Source organism: Carcharhinus amblyrhynchos, chromosome 15 (genome assembly GCF_965287045.1).
Source record: "Carcharhinus amblyrhynchos chromosome 15, sCarAmb.v2.hapA, whole genome shotgun sequence".
NCBI lineage: Eukaryota > Metazoa > Chordata > Chondrichthyes > Carcharhiniformes > Carcharhinidae > Carcharhinus > Carcharhinus amblyrhynchos.
This window is the reverse complement of record NC_137338.1, coordinates 72,465,238-72,485,873: the sequence shown is the minus strand read 5'-3', so window position 1 is coordinate 72,485,873 and position 20,636 is coordinate 72,465,238. Positions and strand designations below refer to the sequence as shown.

General features: G+C 44.0%; 1 protein-coding gene across 1 annotated transcript in view; it reads right to left on the bottom strand.

Annotated features, from left to right (window-relative positions):
- The window catches only part of cog3 (component of oligomeric golgi complex 3), a 73,306-nt gene extending 53,162 nt beyond the window's left edge, over positions 1–20,144 (bottom strand). The window contains exons 1-5 of the mRNA XM_080204188.1: positions 19,994–20,144; positions 4,459–4,605; positions 3,167–3,228; positions 1,319–1,484; positions 168–242 (exon numbers count right to left, since the gene is read on the bottom strand). Of these exons, the coding sequence (XP_080060314.1) occupies positions 168–242; positions 1,319–1,484; positions 3,167–3,228; positions 4,459–4,605; positions 19,994–20,140 (597 nt within the window). The 5' untranslated portion in view covers positions 20,141–20,144. The remainder of the gene's footprint in view (positions 1–167; positions 243–1,318; positions 1,485–3,166; positions 3,229–4,458; positions 4,606–19,993) is intronic.
- Positions 20,145–20,636: the final 492 nt, after the last annotated feature.

Below are 20,636 nucleotides of genomic sequence, written 5' to 3'. Positions count from 1 at the left end.
TCTCTGTGCATCAACCAGTAAATAGTCCTTACAACTGGAGACCAGCAAACAATAAGATTTTGAATATCAGGTGGTGTTTTCACAAATTCAGCATCAAGGAGGACAAGACAATATAGAATAGACTTCACAACGAAACCTTAAACAGATCACACATCAGCGACACATACTGTGTTTATGTTTTCTAATTCGTTGAAATATGAAAGCTTCTGCTGAATACTCTCAGCGAGGTCTACCAGCTCCGACTGTTGAGGGAAAAGAAATATATATATTACAGCAGAATTCAGACTCCCCATGTAAAGACAGTTCATTCTTTTCAACAACAAAACTCTTTCTTTAAAAAAGTGGCTTTCACTAGAAACCCAACCATCACATCCAAAGCTTTCAATGCTATTTCAGGGCTACAAACACAGTTTAAACAAGCATTCCCATTAACATGCATGAATCCCAAGTTGCTAATGCTAACAGATTGTCGGTGCTGAGTCAAGAATTATCCACCCACGAGGTAAGGCACAACAGAGAAGTCGCTACAAACCTATAACCAACACCACAAACCAGAAACTGAATAAACCAATAAATAAGTGTAAATAGGGCCACCCGGTCAGGAGCACAGGGCCAGTGTAGAATGTGTGTTTTGGTCAGCATATAATCAAAATCTCATCCCTGGGAATACAGTAGCAACTTCCTTCCATAAAGGGTTCTGCACTGATGTCACCCTCAAAGTTTACTAACTTTTCCCATTGTTTACTAACATCAACAATATCTTGTTAGCTAATGTTAAGCAAAGGGCTATGCCGCTTCACTGAGCCCTGAAAAAAAACAAGTTACATATTCAGGGGACGTGGGAGGAATATGGCCTAAATAGGGAGTCGGGTCGCTCAGTTGACTGGACGCCTGGTTGATGATGCAGAGCGGCACCACAATGCAGATTCAATTCACAAAATGACTGAAGTTATTCATAAAGGCCCTGCCTTCTCAACCTTGCCCCTCGCCTGAGGTGAGTGACCCTATGGTTAAAATCACCACCAGCCAGCTCTCCCCCGCAAAGGGGAGAGCAGCCAATGGTCATCTAGGACTGTGGCAACTGTACCTTTTTACTCTTAAAAATGTTCTTCTCCACATGTTAGCTCAATTCTTCACTTTCTTCCATCCCATTGAAAACATCCATGGGTTCTACCCTCTATTGTCTAACTTGACATTACAACTGCACACCCCAATAACATGTTACAAATACGTGCTCCACGCACCATTTAATTGCTAAATGCAAAAAACATTTAATTACTCCATAGGCCAAACTCTTTTAATAACAATGCTTTCCTACCTGTTCCCGCAAGAGTTGCTCACAAGCCTCATGTAGTGTGCCTGTCTTGGTGGACACAAACAGGTATTGCTTTTGCAGAGACTCCAAGTGTAGCAAGGCTGTGTTGACATCATTTAGTATTGCATCGCACTGCTCCTGAAAGCCATACAGATAATCCCTCATTTCTCTAAAACAAGGAGCAAACAAAAAACATGTTACACTCTAATCTACATAACCTGCAGTGACTATATATTAGAAAGTCAGCAATACCCAATCGATAGTACCAGAAAACGAACCTGTGAAATACAGAACCTACCCACAAAATGAAGGATCACAGTTTGATGGCCCTGCTCACATGCAACACATCTTCTGTACTTTAATTCATTCTACTGAGGGCACACTTTCATTTCTCTGCCACATATGGACAAGTTCTATGCTCAAGATGAAGGATATCAGTGCTGGGGAAAAGAGACATTTCCCCATAAAGCAGTTCCATATCAGGCACGGTACATTCCCTCTACTCTCCCAATATGTCTTACCATAACTGGGTAACTGTTAATTCATTAACGTGGCATGACCATTCCTGATACCAACTCACCTTGTGCTTACTCTAAGGCAATTAGTAACAGATCACAAGTAGTTTTGTACTTGCGGACACATTTGAACTAGGAACCATGGACCTACTACCCTACTTCTAAGTTTTACTTCAAAGTCTTATCAGAGAGAGAACAGAGACTTTCATTCCCACCTAACACCCCAGAGTACAAGAACACTATCCAGACCATTATTCACAGCAGTCAGTTTATACTGGTCTTTGTTCAAACAGTGTTTAAAAGGAGTGCTCCCTTTTAAGCTCCTGACACAGTCTGCAATTAAAAAAACACCACTGTTTCAATGTAACACTGCAGCCATAAGGCTTCCACTGCTTTCTAACTTATGAAAGCAGTCTATTCCCTTTAATTCAAAGTCACTTAGTTCAGGTGGGAGAGCAATGTTATTTTTACACAAGGTCCTATTTTGTTGTATTGATATTTGGATTGTTTAATTCAAGTTATTGAATAACCAAATCATTTAAACCCCCCAAAAAATCTTTCTGAATTATCAACTAGACTTGCAATGATAAAGCAAAATGGATAGCACAGCAGTCAGAACATACCTGGAACACCGAACAGTTTTGGTCCCCTTATCCAAGGAGAGTTTTGGAGGCAGTCCAGAGAAGGTTCACTAGGTTAATCCCGGAGGGATTTTCTTACGAGGAGATGTTGAATAGGTAAAGCCTGCACTCATTGGAGCTTAGAAGAATGAAAGGTGACTTCATTCAACATATATGATTCTCAGGGGGCTTGAGGTTAAATGTTGAGATGTGGGAGAATCTAAACTAGAGGGCATGATCTCAAGAGTAAGGTGTCACCCATTTAAGACAGATTAGGGGTAATGTCTTCTCTCAGAGGGTAGTGAATCTGTGGAAAACTTTACTGGAGGGGACGGTAGAGGCTAGGTCATTAAATATGTTCAAGGCTGAGATAGACAATTATAATAGGGATGGGAATCAAGGGCTTTGGGGATAAGGTGGGAAAGTAAAGTTGAGGATTATCATATCAGATCCATCATGATCTCACTGAATGGTCAAATCGCTTACTTCTGCTCCTTCATCATACGGTCTTAATAATGTGGAGTCCCAGTATGCTGCACCAGTGGATTTCTAATCTCTGACTGAGGGTGGGGTGGGTACAATGAAAAATCTGAAGAAATACAAAGTTAATTGCTCTTTCATGAAAAGACAAAGAGGAATCACTGTATCACCCTGTGATCAATACTTACACACAGCCAGTATATTTCCCAGTGCTACGATAGATTAGGAAGAGGTACCTGTATTTCGTTCCTTCATCTTGATCCATCTGCGTCTGTATCTTGAAGAACCAGGAATAGAACTGCAGGAAAGAGGAAAAACAAGCTCATTTATTCAGCTACTGGGGTAATTAATAATGTCTTCCACAAAGGTTCTAATTGGAAATCTTGCAATTAAAGAGTGTACATAAAGCAACTAAATAAACAATGTCTTCACAGAGCTAACACACAATGCGTCCAATGGCTGCCTTCTCTTCTATGACACTGTTAACAGAAAGGAAAGTGTGATGTGGACTGATGTTTAACTTTGAATTCAGTGCCGACCAGCTCATGTAGCATAAAAGGCTGGCTGGATTCTTCCATCCTGTCATGGCCACAGAATCTTTCACATTGGCTTCACCTCCCATTCCCACATCATTAACTCTGGAGTTCCTAAGGATCTTTCTTTGGTCCCCTCCACCTCATCTACATGCTGTCCACCACTGACATCATCCAAAAGCACCTCAGGTTCCATGGGTATGCTGCTGACACCCATCTCCCCCTCACTACCACCTCTCTTTTGACCTCTCTACTGTCTCTGATTTGTCACAATGTCCAAACAAGCAGAAATTTCCTCCAATACTCAGATGACCAGAGCCATCTTTGGTCGCTACCACAATCTCTGTTCTTTAGCCACCGAGGCCATCCCTCTCCCTCACTTCAGGGATAGCTAATCTACTCAAGTTTGCATGGAGATTTCACACTATGGCTCCTACACTACTGGTACTGGTCAGTGCCACCACCACACAAGACATAAGGCATCTGACTCCAGGTGGCATAGCTACTAATGGGACTGGAACATATGTCAATTGGCCTCAACATGTGAAGCAAAACTGTTTTTGCCAATTTTTTTATGTCAAACACCAAGAAGCTTTTCAAGTTTTCTTCATAAAATTGACTGACTAATTTAGTTAAGTGAGGATAGATGTAGATTCTCTTGTAAGGGTTACTGGTTGATTGTGTTAACCCATTTATTGAAACAGAAAATCTAGGCCACAGAATCCCAGAAATATAACTGAAGATATCTGCATGGGAGGATCAGTGAGAATCTATGAAACTGATGTGAAACTATGGAAGTGCTATTTAACAGCATTGAATATCTTTCATTATGCTAGAAATGATCCTTTCATTTAAAATTATGCTTCCACATTTAATGTACATATTTTAGGCCTTCCCCTTCTACTCTGCTAAAACAAAAAAAATTATTCAAAGTTTAACTTTTTCACATCCTCACAATCAGTATGTCAATTCTGGCTATAACAGCCTGTAAGTACCTGCTGTGCTGTTTCGATTTTCTCATTTTCCATGTCTAAGGCAGTAAAGCCTTTGAGAAGAATATCCTCAGTAGACTCAGGAACTGCAGCTGAGAGAGGAACAATGATGGATCGTGATGCCAGGCTGCAAAGGTCCTCAATTGGAAGCTGATGGAAACACACAGATGGTTTAATACATACGTAGTAAGCTAGAGGTACAGTAGTTGAACAGGTCTGGTAGTGGACTAGCAACCCAAAGGTTAAGTTCAAATTCCACCATAGCAAGGGTTTGACAGAATCTAGATATTTATTGAACAACACCCAAAAATACTATAAAAACTGCTGGATTATTGTACAGACCCTACTTTAGGGGAAAGCTTCACATTACCTTCACACTATGGTGGTGAGGGGTGGCACGGTGCCACAGTGGTTAGCACTGCTGCCTCACAGCGCCAGGAATCTGGGTGTGATTTCTGGTTTGGGTACTCTGGTTTCCTCCACAGTCTGAAACGTGCCGGTTCGGTGGATTGGCCATGCTAAATTGCCTCTAAACGTCAGAGAGATTGGTTAGGGTAAATGTACGGGGTTGCAGGGATAGGGCCTAAATGGGATTGTGGTCGGTACAGACTCAATGGGCCGCATGGCCTCCTTCTGTAGGATTTTTTGATTCTACCTAGTTGCTTCTTAATAGCCCCAAGATAACCAAAAGCAGTTAATGAATGCTGCCTCATCTTCCACGTGATTAAAAACAAAGGACTGCTGCAATGATCATACATACATTAGCTATTGCTTATTTAGTATTCACAACTTATCATCATTCTAGTAATACTTATTTCTTGAGTTGACTTTGAACTAGAAACTAAATCATTGAAATCAGCAACACAGCCTGCAGTTGAGCAAGTGACTCGGAAAGCAAATTTACTGGAGTTCTATGAGGATGTGTCTAGGGCAGTGGATAGAGGAGAGCCGGTGGATGTGGTCTTTCTTGATTTTCAGAAGGCGTTTGACAAGGTACCTCACAAGAGGTTATTGCAGAAGGTCAGGGGACATGGAGTTGGGGGTAGGGTGTTAGCGTGGATAGAGGATTGGTTGTCAAATAGGAGGCAGAGAGTGAGGGTCAATGGGTGCTATTCGGATTGGCGGATGGTGACTAGTGGAGTGCCCCAGGGGTCGGTGCTGGGGCCTCAGCTATTCACCATTTATACAGATGATCTGGAGGAGGGAACCGAGTGTAGGGTGTCGAAATTTGCTGATGACACCAAGATTGGTGGAACGGCAAATTGTGTGGAGGGTGTGGAGAGTCTACAGAAGGATCTAGATAGGCTGGGCGAATGGGCCAGGAAATGGCAAATGGAATTTAATGTTGGCAAGTGCGAGGTGGTCCACTTTGGTAGGAATAATGGTAGGAAGGATTATTACTTACGTGGCGAAAACCTGCAGCAGGCGACGGTGCAGAGGGACCTTGGGGTCCTTGTGCATGAGTCGCAAAAACCCAGCTTGCAGGTGGTCAGGAAGGCGAATGGGATGCTGGCCTTCATAGCGAGGGGGATTGAATATAAAAGTAGGGAGGTCTTGCTGCGGCTGTATAGGGCATTGGTGAGGCCACAGCTGGAGTACTGTGTGCAGTTTTGGGCGTCGTACTAACGCAAGGATATTTTGGCCTTGGAGGGAGTGCAGAGGAGGTTTACTAGGCTGATACCGGAGTTGAGGGGGTTGAGCTATGAGGAGAGGCTGAATAAACTAGGCTTGTACTCGTTAGAGTTTAGAAGAATGAGGGGAGATCTCATTGAGACGTATAAGATGATGAATGGGATGGATAGGATAGAGGTGGAGAGACTCTTCCCGCTCAGAAAGAATAGTAGGACTAGGGGGCACAGCCTCAAGATAAAGGGGGGGCGGTTTAGAACGGAGTTGAGGAGGAACTTCTTCACTCAAAGGGTGGTGAATCTCTGGAATTCTCTGCCCGTTGAAGTGGTGGAGGCTACCTCGCTAAATATTTTTAAGACGCGGGTTGATGGGTTTTTGATAAGAGAGGGGATTAAGGGTTATGGGGAGAGGGCGGGAATGTGGAACTGAGCCACGACAGATCAGCCATGATCTTATTGAATGGCGGGGCAGGCTTGAAGGGCTGGATGGCCTACTCCTGCTCCTATTTCTTATGTTCTTATGTAAAGCAGCATTTTCACCATGAACCATCACCAGCTACCACAGTGCAGTGAAAACTGTGCCATTAAATTTCCATCAGTCAAAACTAAATAACTTCCATCCCTTATCCAGGAAAGGGACAATGTTTTTGGCCCACTTACAGAGCTGAATTCTTCCATGTTGAGACAAAGTGCGATGCTGGCCAGAATATAAAGTTTATTTATTAGTCACAAATAAAGTTTACATTAACACTGCAGTGAAGTTACCGTGAAATTCCCCTAGTTGCCACAGCCCAGCTTCTGTTCGGGTCAATGCACCTAACCAGCATGGCAGAAAATGCACGCAGGCATGGTGAGAACATGCAAACTCTACACAGACAGTGAACCAAGTCGGGAATCAAACCTGATGCTGTAAGGCAGCAGTGCTAACCTCTATGCCACCCAGAATGGCAGGATTTTGCACAGAGCCTCATTAATTATTCACAGGCGAGATCCCCTCTGGCTCTCCTGGCAAGCTGGCAGTTGATTCGTCTGCCCACTGTCAGCTGGCAGGTTCAAAGGTCCCGGCTCCATATTTAAACACCAGTCCAGCACACACATATCACTCTCTCCAGCCCAGCTATCTTCACCAGACTGTGCAGGATATCAGCAACCCAGAAGGAAAGGTTAGCAGCCTTAAGTAGAAGATGTCTGTTTCTCAATGAAACTACCTCACCCCAAAACCATCACCTAGGTGCCTATGTGCCACTTGGACCTCTCCCCATTGCCTCTGGAGTCTTTGTGCATCCTCATCCAGTCAACATTGTGGTATCCCTTTGACCCTCCTGTTTGAGAACTTTTTATCCAGCCTTGTCAAGGCCGAACTTCTCTCCCTTCGGTCTTCCCTCTGCCTTCCATTGTTCCTCCTCTTCGTCCACCTCCTTAGCCCCATATCCTGCCATCGTGAGCCCTCCCCCTTTCCCCCATTCCTTGCACTGCCCTCTTTCCATGTTGCCTCCCCCCATTCAGAGTTCATCAGGCCACAATCCCTGCTCACACTCCAACCAGGTTGAACTTTGGACCTTTGTTAAGGTGGCTGTGAGAGTCCCGCAGCACGATGATATCCAGATAAACACTGTAAAAAGTCTCTCAACACCAGGTTAAAGTCCAATAGGTTTATTTGGAATCATGAGCTTTTGGAGCACTGCTCCTTCCTCAGGTAAGTGGAGAGTTGGGTTCACAAACATGGCATTAATAGACAAAGATTCAATTGCAAGAAATTGGTTGGAATGCAAGTCTTTACAGCTAATCAAGTCTTTAGAGATACAGACATCTTCTTTGAAGCCTTCAACATGTCATTGATGAAGACGAACATCTCGCCAAGGCCATCCCCACACCCCCACTTCCTGCCTTCAAACAACCGCGCAAGCTCAAACAAACTATCCAGCCTTCAGGAGAACAGCGACCACAATATCACACAATCCTGCCACAGTAACCTCTACAAGACGCGCCAGATCATCGACACGGATGCCACCATCTCACATGAGAACACCATCCACACGATACATATTCATGCAACTTGGCCAACATTGTCTACCTCATATGCTGCAGGAAAGGAGGCGAGTCTTGGTAGATACCTTGTCCAACACAGAGAGAAATGGAAAGCAGTGAAGGTAGATAGGTCAGCTTCTCTGCCGTTTGGCCATTCACAGCTTTTATTCTCTCTATGGATTGTCATTAGCAGCCTTTCCCCTTGTTTTTGTGGCTTTGACTCACCTTTCATTCCCTCACCCTACAGTATAAATATGTCCCATTTTCTATGCCTTTTAGCTTTGACAAAGGGTCATCTGGATTCAAAATGTCAGCCTTACAGATGCTGCCAACCTGCTGAGATTTTCCAGCATTTTCTCTTTTGGTTTCAGATTCTAGCATCTGCAGTAATTTACTTTTATCCAGATAAACGTAATGGCTGTATCTGCATGCGTGTGCGTGGTGGTTACATGACACTAATTATCAAACTAGATATTGGTTTCACTGAAGTTGAGAACAGCCTTGATGAATTTTCTATATTTGAATGCAAAGGAGCTAAAACTGACAGTAATGCTAACTCAGCATACGAACAAGGAGCAGTAATAAGCCATTCAGCCCCTTGAGCCTGCTCTGCCATTTAATATGATCATGGCTGATCTGATAGTAAGCTCAAAAATGCATCCACCTACCCCCGATAACCTAGCACCCTCTTGCTTATCAAGAATCTACTCACCTACCTTAAAATATTCAAAGTCTCTTCCACCACCACCTCACAGGGAGAGCAAGTCTCCCATGCTCAACAGATTTGCAGAAAAGGAATCTCAGCATCTATCTTATTAGGTGCTACTTAAGGGTTACAGGAGGACATGCTCAATTGGTGACTTATCTCATTACAAAATGATCAAGAGGTTGCATTTATGTAGCACCTTTACTTGTAGTAATGCATCCCCAGGTGCTTCACTGTAAACTAACAGGAGGTGACATTAGGGCAGGTGATTGAATGTTTGGTTGAAGAGGTAGGTGTTAAGGACGGTCTTAAAGGAGGCAAGAGTGGTGAAGAGTCACAGAACTTAGTGACGGATTAGAGGCCAGAGTGGGAGCTATTCAAAGGTCTTGGAGGCTAGAGAATAAAGAGTAAGGTTCAGTCCGAGGCAATCGGGGAAGTGGAACAAGTCAGGGAATGGCTTGGATGGGGAATGGGGGAGGTGGGGGGTGAGGTGGGGGGCGGGGGGGTGTGGGATCGCAATGACTTTAGGAAAATTTCAACTCATTCAAGACTGGATGTCAGTCCAGCAGGTCAACAACATAAAGGCAGTAATAGAGTCGCAAGTCAAGGGAGTGGTAACGAGATAGAACTATGTAAGAATATAAGATGTTCTTTGTTTTTTTGTATATTTATAGCAATTAGGCATTTCAAAACTTAAATAACGCTCTGCTTTCTTCCAAAGCTGTTCTTTAAAATCCACTGCCTTCAGATTCTCAAAGATGTACAATCAAATATCCTTCCCACTGCAAAAACAAGCTGTTTCTGCCTGAGAGAGGCAAGAACAGAAACTGACTACAGGGATATTCTTAACTCTTGAGGTAACTGTGGAAAGAGCTGTGAACTTGTGTTATTGGGGCAGAATCAAATCTAATCTCCTTTTCTTATTATTCAGGGTTAAACTTTGCAAGACTGCAGATGAATATTAAGATTGCTAGTCTGAAGTTTAATTGTTTCTGTTTTTCCTCCTGTAAGAAATAGGAAGAGCAGTGTTTAAAGCTCGGGTTTAAATTTGTTGGAATACATTGTTGTTTTCAAGGTTAATGGATTGTTTCATCAACAGTGAAAACAGAAAAGTTTGTGCAAGTCGAAGGGCAGATAAGGGAGATCTAGGATCATTGACTTGGAATGTTAACTTGGTATTTCTCTCTCCAACGATGCTGCCAGACTTGCTGAATTTTTCTTGCATTTTCTGTTTTGTTTTAGAGCTTGTCATGTCTATGGGTGGATGGATGGATTTTTGCAGTTTTGTTTTCTTGGGTATGTCATAGAGTCCTTCTCAGTAAAGAAAGGCCAAGATGTACACCAGCATTCATGGCTTGCACTAAGTTGATCTTTCTTATACCTAGCTATGACTAACACTACATTCTGCACTCTCTCCTTTCCTTCTCTATGAACAGTATGCTTTGGCTGTATAGCGCATGAGAAACAATACTTTTCATTGTATACCAATACATGTGACAATAATAAATCAAAACACAGCAGGTATGTATGTGCATTGGCATGCGGTTAGGTGGTATAAGGCAAGGGCCACACCTTCTAAACCCCTAAATCATAATAATGAATACAAATATCATTCATCATTATATTCATTCTCATTATAGTTAAATAAAATCATAATGGCTACTACAATGGAGTCAGCCTTGAACTACTGAACAAGCAGTCTAAAGGGACTTCAAACTTGCCACAACTGAATGTCACCATTATACTTTTGGAAACATATTACGCCTTTGCAGAGTGTCACTAAGGTCAGAGAATCATAGAATCTTTACAGCACAGAAGGTGGCCATTTGGCCCATCGACTCTGCACCGACCACAATCCCACCAAGGCCTTATTCCAATAACCCCACATATTTATTCTGTTAATCCCCAAAACACAGGTCAATTTAGCATGGCCAATTAACCTAACCCACACATCTTTGGACTATGGGAGGAAACCGGAGCATCTGGAGGAAACACATGCAGACACGGGGACAATGTGCAAACACCACACAGACAGTGACCTGAGGCTGGAATTGAATTCAAGTCCCTGGTGCTGTGAGGCAGCAGTGCTAATCACTGTGCCACTATGCCGCCTCAGTGTAGCATGTTGATGAGGAACAGGAAGGGGCCAATGACACTGATCCTGAAGCTAACTGCATATAAGTAGTAACAGTGATAAGGACACCACTGATATTCTATATCAATTCTACTTTCTTACTTGAACTCTACATCCCTGGACTTCCTTACAAGAATTTATTCATCTGAGTCTTGAATATACTCAATGATTTAGCATACACAGGAAGCAACATCATTGCAGATTCTCTGGCTACAACTTGATAAGAAAGAGTGGAACAAGGCAAGCTCAGCCCCATTCCTCCTGATGCTCCAGCCAAGTGCCTTGGGATGTTTTAATACATTAAATGCACCAGATAAATGTAAGTTGTGGTTAGATGCCCTGTTTGAATTGCATGTGCCGATAGAGGCGGTTTTTGTTTTAACAGAAAAAGATTGATAAAAATGAACATAGGCCCCTTACAGTCAGAAACGGGAGAATTCGTAACAGGGAATAAGGAATTAAGTTAATCCTTTGCTTCAGTCTTCACAAAGAAATACATGAATAAAGTACCAGAAGTTCTGAGAGAAATAAGTTTTAGTGAAGAGCTGAAGGAAATCAGCATTAGTAGAGAAATAGTTTTGGGGAAATTGATGGGATTGAAGGTGGTAAATCTCCAGATCCTGATAATATTCATCCCAGAGTATTTAAGGAAGTAGCCCCGGAAATAATAGATCCATTGGTGGTTATTTTCCAAAATTCTTTGGATTCTGGATTGGTTCCTACAGATTGGAGGGTAGCTAATACAAGCCTGCTACTCGAAAAGGCAGATAGAGAGAAAACAGGGAACTATATACGAGTGAGCTTAATGTCAATACTGGGGAAGTTGCTGGAGTCTATTATCAAGGATTTCATAATTCGGCATTTGGAAGGCAGTGGTATAATCAAAGTCAACATGGATGTACAAAAAGGAAATCATGCTTGATGAATCTATTGGAATTTTTGAGGGTGTAACTAGTGGAGTTGACTGAGGAGATTCAGTGGATGTGGTTTATTTAGACTTTCAGAAGGCTTTCAACAAGGTCTCACATAACAGACTACTACAGAAAGTTAATGCACTTGGGATTGCAGGTAATGTCTTGAGATGACTAGAAAACTGGTTAGCAGATAGGAAGCAAAGAGTTGGCATGAATGAGTCCTTTTCTTGTTGGTATTCAGTGACTAGTGGTTTTGCAGGGATCTGTGCTAGGACCTCAACTTTTCACATTATATATTAATGACGTGGAAGGAAGAACTGAATGTAATGTCTACAAATTTGCAGATGATACAAAGTTGGGAGGGAAGGTGGGCTGTGAGAAGGATCCAAAGATGCAACAGTGTAACTTGGACAGGCTGAGTGTGTGGGCATCTGCATGTCAGATGTAGCATAATGTGGATAAATGTGAGGTTATCCACTTTGGTAGCAATAATAGGAAGACACATTATTACTCGAATGGGTGTACATTAAGAGAGGTGAATGCTCAGTGAGACCTTGGTGTCCTCATGCATCAGTCGCTGAAAGTAAGCATGCAGGTACAGCAGGCAGTAAAGAAGGCAAATGGTATGTTAGCTTTCATAGCAAGATGATTTGAGTATAGGGATAGGAATGTTTTTCTGCAATTGCATTGGACATTGGTGAGGCCACACCTGGAGTACTGTGCGCAGTTTGGGTGTCCTTATCTGAGGAAGGACATCCTTGGTAAAGAGGGAGTACAGTGAAGGTTTACCAAGTTGATTCCTAGGATGACAGATCTGTCATATGAGGAGAGATTAAGTCAGTTAAGATTATATTCACTGGAGTTTAGAAGAGTGAGGGGATCTTGGAGAAACAGAGTTAAAGAGAGTAGATTCAGAAAGAACGTTCCCAATGGTGGGGGAGTCCAGAACTAGGGGTCATAGTTTGAGGATAAGGGATAAATCTTTTAGAACTGAGGTGAGGAGAAATTTCTTCACCCAGAAGGTGGTGAATGTGTGGAATTCATTACCACATAATGTAGTTAAGGCCAAGACGTTGTCTGAATTCAAGAAGAAATTAGCTTTAGCTCTTGGGGCAAAAGGGATCAAGAGATATGGGGTGGGGGAAGGGGGGATAAGGATATTGAATTCAATGATCGGTAATGATCAAAATGAATGGCGGAGCTTGAAGGGCCGAACAGCCTGCTCCTGCTTCTAATTTCTATGTTTCTAAACACACTGGCACCTTGTGATAGATCAATCTGAATCAGAACACCAAGATCTATTAGCATCAGCAACTTGAGAAATACAACATGGATGGGAACGAGCATTGAAATATTGTATGTAGAGCCTGAGGCTCCGTGATACATGCCTGTACTGCCGATAAGAAAGGTTTGGTCGCCCCTTCCTTATAGACAGTATAGAAAACTTGGTGAAACTTTATCCTAGCAATAAAGTTTTGAATAATATGCAATAAACACATTTCACTGTGTCAAATGAGGTTTTTATGAGGGGTTTTTAAAGACTTTTTTCCTTAGGTGAAGTGAATTTTAAATATAGTTTTACTCAGAGGTAGAGTGCAAAAGGAGTTTAGGGAGGGATTGCAGAGCCTGGCATGAGGTGAATGATGCTATGGTCACCAGGGTTTTTTATTCATTCATGGGAAATGAGCGTTGCTGGCTGGTCAGCATTTATTGCCCCTCCCTCGTTCCCTTGGAGGACAGTTGATAGTCAACCACATTGCTTTGGAGTACGTATAGGTCAGACCAGGTAAGGTCAGCAGACTTTCTTCCTTAAAGGACATTAGTGAACCAGGTGTTTTTTTCCCCAACAATTGACAATGGTTTTAGTAGATTCTTAATTCCAGATGTTTTATTGAATTCAAATTCCACTATCGGCTGTGGCAGGATTTGAATCTGGGTCCCCAGAATATTAGCTGAGTTTCGGGATTAATAGTCCAGCAATAATACCACTAGGCCATCACCTCCCCTAGGGTGGGCTCAACAACAAACTCATCTAAGTTCCAACAATGAGTGATAAAACATTGAAAATCTGAAAGCCCAACTGATCTGAAATAAAGTAACTCTTATTTTAAATTACTGGGTTAATGGGTTTTTGTTAAATCAGCTGGATTTTGCAAAGCAATGGCCCTCAGGAAGCTATCCACAAAGACCTAGTGATCTCTGTGAAACGGAGTTTCACTTCCTGTGTCACGTTACTTCCAGCACCAAGTCAACAGTGTCATCAGCTGTGCAGCAACAGTGATATCAGCTTCCAGGGTAAGCAGCCAATCACAATGAGGTATTCTCACAGACAGCAAACCCAGGAAATAAAAATGACTGAATCCCTTTGCTTTTAATTTTGTATCTTTATAGATGGCAAAATAAATTGAGACATATATATGAGCTTATGGTGGAAAATAAAACTACAAACAAACTTCAAAATAAAAGAGATATATGGAATTTATCATAGCGGAGAAATTTGACATTCGACAAATGTAAAGTCAAGGTCAATGAGGGTAGTTAGAAGCAATGATGAATCAATTCTGCCTTTAAAACCCATCTACAACAGACTAGAGAGAGTGCAGAAGAGGTTTAGAAGAAGGGTTCCAGGGATCAGAAACTTCAGTTAAGAGAATAAATTGGACTGAAGGTTAAGTGGAGATTTTCAAAATCAGCAGATGACTGAATGCCGTTGATAGGGAGAAACTGTTCCTGCTCACAAAAAGACCAAGTACAAGAGGACACATATTTAAAGTGATTTGCAAAAGCAGCAAATGTGATGTGAAAAAAAAAACTTTTTCACACAGCGAATGGTTGGGGTCTGAAGTGCACTGTCTCGAAGTTTGGTGGAGTCAGGCTCAATTGAGGCATCCAAGAGGACATTAGATGAAAGTTTGAATAGAATCAATGTGCAGGGAAATGGGGAAAAGACAGGGGAATGGCACCAAGTCATGATGTTCATTTGGAGAGATGATGCAGACACAATGGGCCAAATAGCTTCTTTCTGCACCATAACAATTCTGTTATTTGCAACTCTCACACAATCTTTACTAGAATTGCTTTTGAAAATTACAGCAAAGCTTGGTACAGTAGACTCCACACAAAGTACATACCAACCTTGGGTAAGGGGAAGCACAAACAAAGCATCAGACAGGGCTTATGCTCCCAATTCAAATCCAGGGTCTGGATGAGGAGCAAATCTACATTGACTGTTACCAACAATCATCTGGGGGGCTGAACCGTCATGAGTACCCCAACTCCAAATGCTCCCTCCCAACACAACCCAAATTTGCACAGAATAACTTCATGACTATACTGCTGGCTGTTTCTCCATGTGCTCATGCTAAAATAGTGCAACAATTTTATTCGTCTTTACACGATTAGAAATACAAAACTTGCATTTCCACAACACAAAATTTGCATTTCCACAACAAATTTCACAACCTCAGCGTACCCCTCAGTACTTTTACAGCCAATGAAGTACTTTTAAAGTGCAGTTTTGTCAGAAATGTGGCAGCCAACAGTAATTTCCATTAGTAGGTGAGACTAGGGTCCGAGGGCACAGCCTCAGGATAAAGGAACAACACTTTAAAACCGAGATGAGGAGGAATTTCTTCAGCCAGAGGGTGGTGGATCTGTGGAACTCATTGCCGCAAAAGGTTGTGGAAGAGATTATTGAGTATATTTAAGACAGAAATAGATAGGTTCTTAATTGGTAAAAGGATCAGAGATTGCAGGGAAAAGGCAGGGGAAAAGGACATAAGAACATAAGAAATAGGAGCAGGTGTATGCCATCTAGCCCTTCAAGCCTGCCCTGCCATATAGATCATGGCTGATCTGAAGTGGCTCAGTTCCACTTTCCCGCTTTCTCCCCATAACCCTTAGTTCCCTTGCCTACCAAAAACCTATCTACCTGTGTTTTAAATATATTTAGCGAGGTAGCCTCCACCACTTCAACGGGCAGAGAATTCCAGAGATTCATCACCCTTTGAGTGAAGAAGTTCCTCCTCTACTCCATTCTAAACTGCTCCCCCCTTACCTTGAGGCTGTGCCCTCTAGTCCTCTGTCCTTTCTGAGCAGGAAGAATCTCTCTACCTCTACCCTATCCATCCCCTTCATTATCTTATACGTCTCTATAAGATCCCCCCTCATCCTTCTAAACTCTAACGAGTACAGACCCAGCCTATTCAGCCTCTCTTCATAGTCCAACCCCCTCATCTCCAGTATCAGCCTAGTGAACCTCCTCTGCACTCCCTCCAAGGCCAAAATATCCTTGCGCAAGTGCGGCAACCAAAACTGCACACAGTACTCCAGCTGCGGCCTCACCAGTGCCTTGTACAGTTGCAGCAAGACCTCCCTGCTTTTATATTCTATCCCCCTCGCTATAAAGGCCAGCATCCCATTCGCCTTCTTGATCACCTGCTGCACCTGCAGACTGGGTTTTTGCGACTCATGCACAAGGACCCCCAGGTCCCTCTGCACCGTAGCATGCTGCAGCTTTTCGCCCTTTAAATAGTAATCCCTCCTACTATTATTCCTGCCAAAGTGGATAACCTCACACTTGCTAACATTGTACTCCATCTGCCAGGTCCTCGCCCACTCGCTCAGCCTATCTAGATCCCTCTGCAGACTTTCCACACCCTCCGCACAATTTGCTTTTCCACTTATCCTCGTGTCATCAGCAAATTTCGACACCCTACACTCAGCCCCCTCCTCCAGATCATCTATATAAATGGTAAATAGTTGAGGCCCCAGCACCGATCACTGCGGCACTCCACTAGTCACCAACTGCCAATCAGAATAGCACCCATTGATACCAACTCTCTGCCTCCTATTAGACAACCAATCCTCTATCCATGCTAACACCTTACCCCCAACTCCATGCCCCCTAACCTTCTGAAGCAACCTTTTGTGCGGCACCTTATCAAACACCTTTTGAAAATCGAGAAACACCACTTCCACCGTTTCCCCTCTGTCTACCGCACTCGTCACATCCTCATAGAGTTCCAATAAATTCGTCAGACACAACTTCCCCTCAACGAATCTGTGCTGCGTCTGCTCTATGAAACAATTCTTCTCAAGGTGTCTCGCTATTTCTTCTTTGATGACGGGTTCAAGCATTTTTCCAACAACAGACGTTAAACTAACCGGCCTATAATTCCCTGCCTTTTGCCTGCTACCTTTTTTAAACAGCGGCGTAACATTAGCCATTTTCCAATCTTCCGGCGCTTCCCCGGAATCCAGCGAAGTTTGGTAAACAATCACTAAGGCATCTACTATCACCTCTGCCATTTCCTTCAGAACCCTGGTATGCATTCCATCCGGTCCTGGGGACTTGTCCACCATCAGTCCCGCTAGTCAATCAAGCACTACCTCTCTAGTGACAGTAATCGCATTCAGGCCCTCAACTCCTACCACCCTTCCATCTTTAATACCCAGCAAACAATTTGTGTCCTCCTCCGTGAAGACCGAGGAAAAAACTTATTTAAGGCCTCAGCCATTTCCTCATCCCCCACCACTAAATCCCCCCTCTCATCCTCTAAGGGTCCAATATTCACTCTAGCCAGCCTCCTCCTCTTTATATAATCTCTATATAGTTATATAATCCTCCTCTATATTTATAAAAACTTTTACTGTCCTTTTTTATATTTAGTGCTAGTTTAGCTTCATCGTCTATCCTTCCTTTCTTTATCAACTTCTTAGTCAATTTTTGTTGATTTTTAAACCTCTCCCAATCTTCTACTCGCCCACTACTTTTAGCCACTCTAAACGCATCAGCTTTCAATTTAATACTCTCCTTTATTTCCTTCGATAACCATGGCTGATTATCCCTTCTATGTTCCTTCTTTACCATCGGAATAAATTTCTGCTGAGCACCGAAAAAGATCTCCTTAAAGATCCTTCACTGTTCCTCAGCAGTCCTACCGACCAATCTGCACCCCCAATCTACATTTGCCAATTCCGCTCCCATCCTATCGTACTCCCCTCTGTTCAAACAGAGGACACAGGTCCGGGACCCTACTTTCTCATCCTCCATCTGCATCAAAAACTCAACCATACAATGATTGCTCGTCCCAAGAGGATCCCTCACAACAAGGTCCCTAATTCTACCTGCCTCGTTACATAACACCAGATCCAAGATAGCTCACTCCCTTGTCAGTTCCGTCACACACTGTTCAAGGAAACTATCCTGGCAGCATTCCAAGAACTCTTCCTCAAGCCCACCGCGTCCCACATGGGTCAACCAATCAATATGTAGATTGAAATCCCCCACAATTATCGCCATTCCACTTCTGCACGCATCATTTATTTGCTTGTTTATAGCCCGCCCCACCTCCAAGTTATTATTTGGGGGCCTATAGACCATACCCAGCAGCGTCTTCCTCCCCTTACTGTTCCTTATCTCCACCCACAACGATTCCACGTTCTGCTCTTTGGAGCCTATATCTTCCCTTACTACCGCCCTGATATTATCCTTAATCAGCAAGTAAGGTTGAGAAACATATCAGCCATGATTGAATGGTGAAGCAGACTCGATGGGCTGAAGGCCTAATTATGCCTCTATGTCTTGTGGTCTAGCCAATTTTCACACAGTAAGGACCCACATCCGTGTGATGGTGACCATTTTAGCGATGTTGGTCAGGAGATAAATGTTAACCTAGACACTGGGGGAGAAAATTCCTGAGTTATTTTTCAAAATAGTCCCAGGGGATCTTTGAGGGAAAATGGTGCTTCAGTTTACATGGCACCTCTGATAGTGCAGCACTTCCTTAGTATTCCCTCTGCAGTGTGCAGTTCAAGTCTGGATTATGTGCTTGTTTCCGAGATTGAGACTGCAACCCAGCTCATCATTCAGCCATGGAGCTGTAGCTAATGCCTTGAATCCTGGTGAAAACTCTGCATGTATAGAACAAGAACTGGCAAGATAAGGAAGAGCCACATAACATGAGGAGGAGGGAATTCAGATACTGCTCCAAATTGCGGGAAACCCACTCACTTCCAATTTAACACTAGTATACTTTGTCAATCCCACAACTCCAATCCAAGTGAATGTGTCCAACAACAAAACTATAGGTTAGTTCCACGTTGGATTCCTGCAGAAAACTACTCCAATCCTCTATTACTACTCCACAGCACAGAATCTAAACTGGCACTCCAGTGTAACAATAAGAGAGTGTCACATTATCTGACATGTCAGCTTTCAAATGAAATACAAAACTCAGACCATCATTTAAAAATAACCCATGGCAATTGCGCAAAGAGTAGGGAATTCTCAGTGACCTGGCCAATTCTCAGTCAGAATCACCATAATAAGCTAGCTGGTTATGGGACCGAGCGGTGAGCAACTTAGCTGCCACGTTTCTTCCATTACAGCCATGACGACAGTTCAGAACTTTATTGGCTGTGATGTGCTTTTGGGCAGCACAAGGTAGTGGAGGGCACAATATTAATTCGTTTTGCTCTTTATACGCAACATGTTCTAAATCCAATCCATCCGACACACAATCTGTCCCTTTACCATCCACTAATCTATCAGGAAGATAGAATGATTATTTTCTACCAGTTCTGTTCCAATCCGAACAATGGTTTGATAGGCATACACCAGCAGACAAAATGTGAAAGCTTGCAACCATCATTTTTTAAAGAAAACCCCCCACCAGTTCACATTCCCTTCTGTCACGGGGTGGAAGGGACGCACAGGGGTTTGTGGGGCTGCGAGGAGCACTAATCAAAAGGTTAGGGTTTGGGGCAGTGAGGGGGGACACTGGGTGTAGTTAGGGATGGTCATTGAAGTAGTTAAGGAGATACCTAACACTGGGGGGAGGGTTTAAGGGGCCATTGGGGGACAGTTGGGATTGTTATTATGGTTTTGGGTTTACTATCTCCCCGCGGCTCCCTCTCCCCGCCCCCAATTCCAGCTCCGGCTACGTGGCACCGGCACCCGGGACTGGAGGCCGAGGCCCGGGGCAGCGCCTCCCGGCCGGGGGAGGAGAGAGGGAGCGAGAGAGAGAGAGAGAGAGGCGGCGCCGGTTCCCCCACCCCGCGGGCCGGAAGGCGGCCCAACTCCGGTCCGGGGCCTGGCGGCGCCCCGGGACCGCTCCACACTCACCTCGGCCGGTAAGGGCGTGTTGTCGGCGGCGGCCCGGAGCTCGGCCACGCTCTGGCGCTGGGTGTCGGTGAGCGGGGCGCTGGGCTCCGGGCCGCGGTCCCAAACACTCAGCCGTTCCCGGCCCCGCTGCTCAGCGCCCTCCGCCATCGTGTTCCGGGCCAGAGACTCACCCGGAAACAGTCCCGGCAGCGGCACCGCCCACTGGCACCCAGAGAGCACTGACATCGGGAGCACTGGCATCGGTAACAGTGGCACCCAGAACATTGGTGCCGGGAACACTGGTACCAAGAGCACTGGCACCAGGAACATTTGGCACACAGAGCACAGGTACCAGGAACACGGGCACTAAGCTATCCTGCCAGTCACACCAGCACCCAGAGCACTGGCACCAGGGGCAGTCCTGACACCCAGAGCACTGGCACCAGGAGCAATCCTGCCATCCAGAGCACTGGCACTGAGAGCAGTGGCACCAAGAGCACAGACACCCAGAGCACTGGCATCAAGAGCAGTCCTGGCACCCAGAGCACTGGCACCAAAAGCAGTCCTGACTACCAGAGCACTGACAGCAGCCCCAGCACCGAGAGCCCTGGCACCTACAGCACTGATACCAGGAGCATTGGCACTATGAGCACTGGCACCAGAG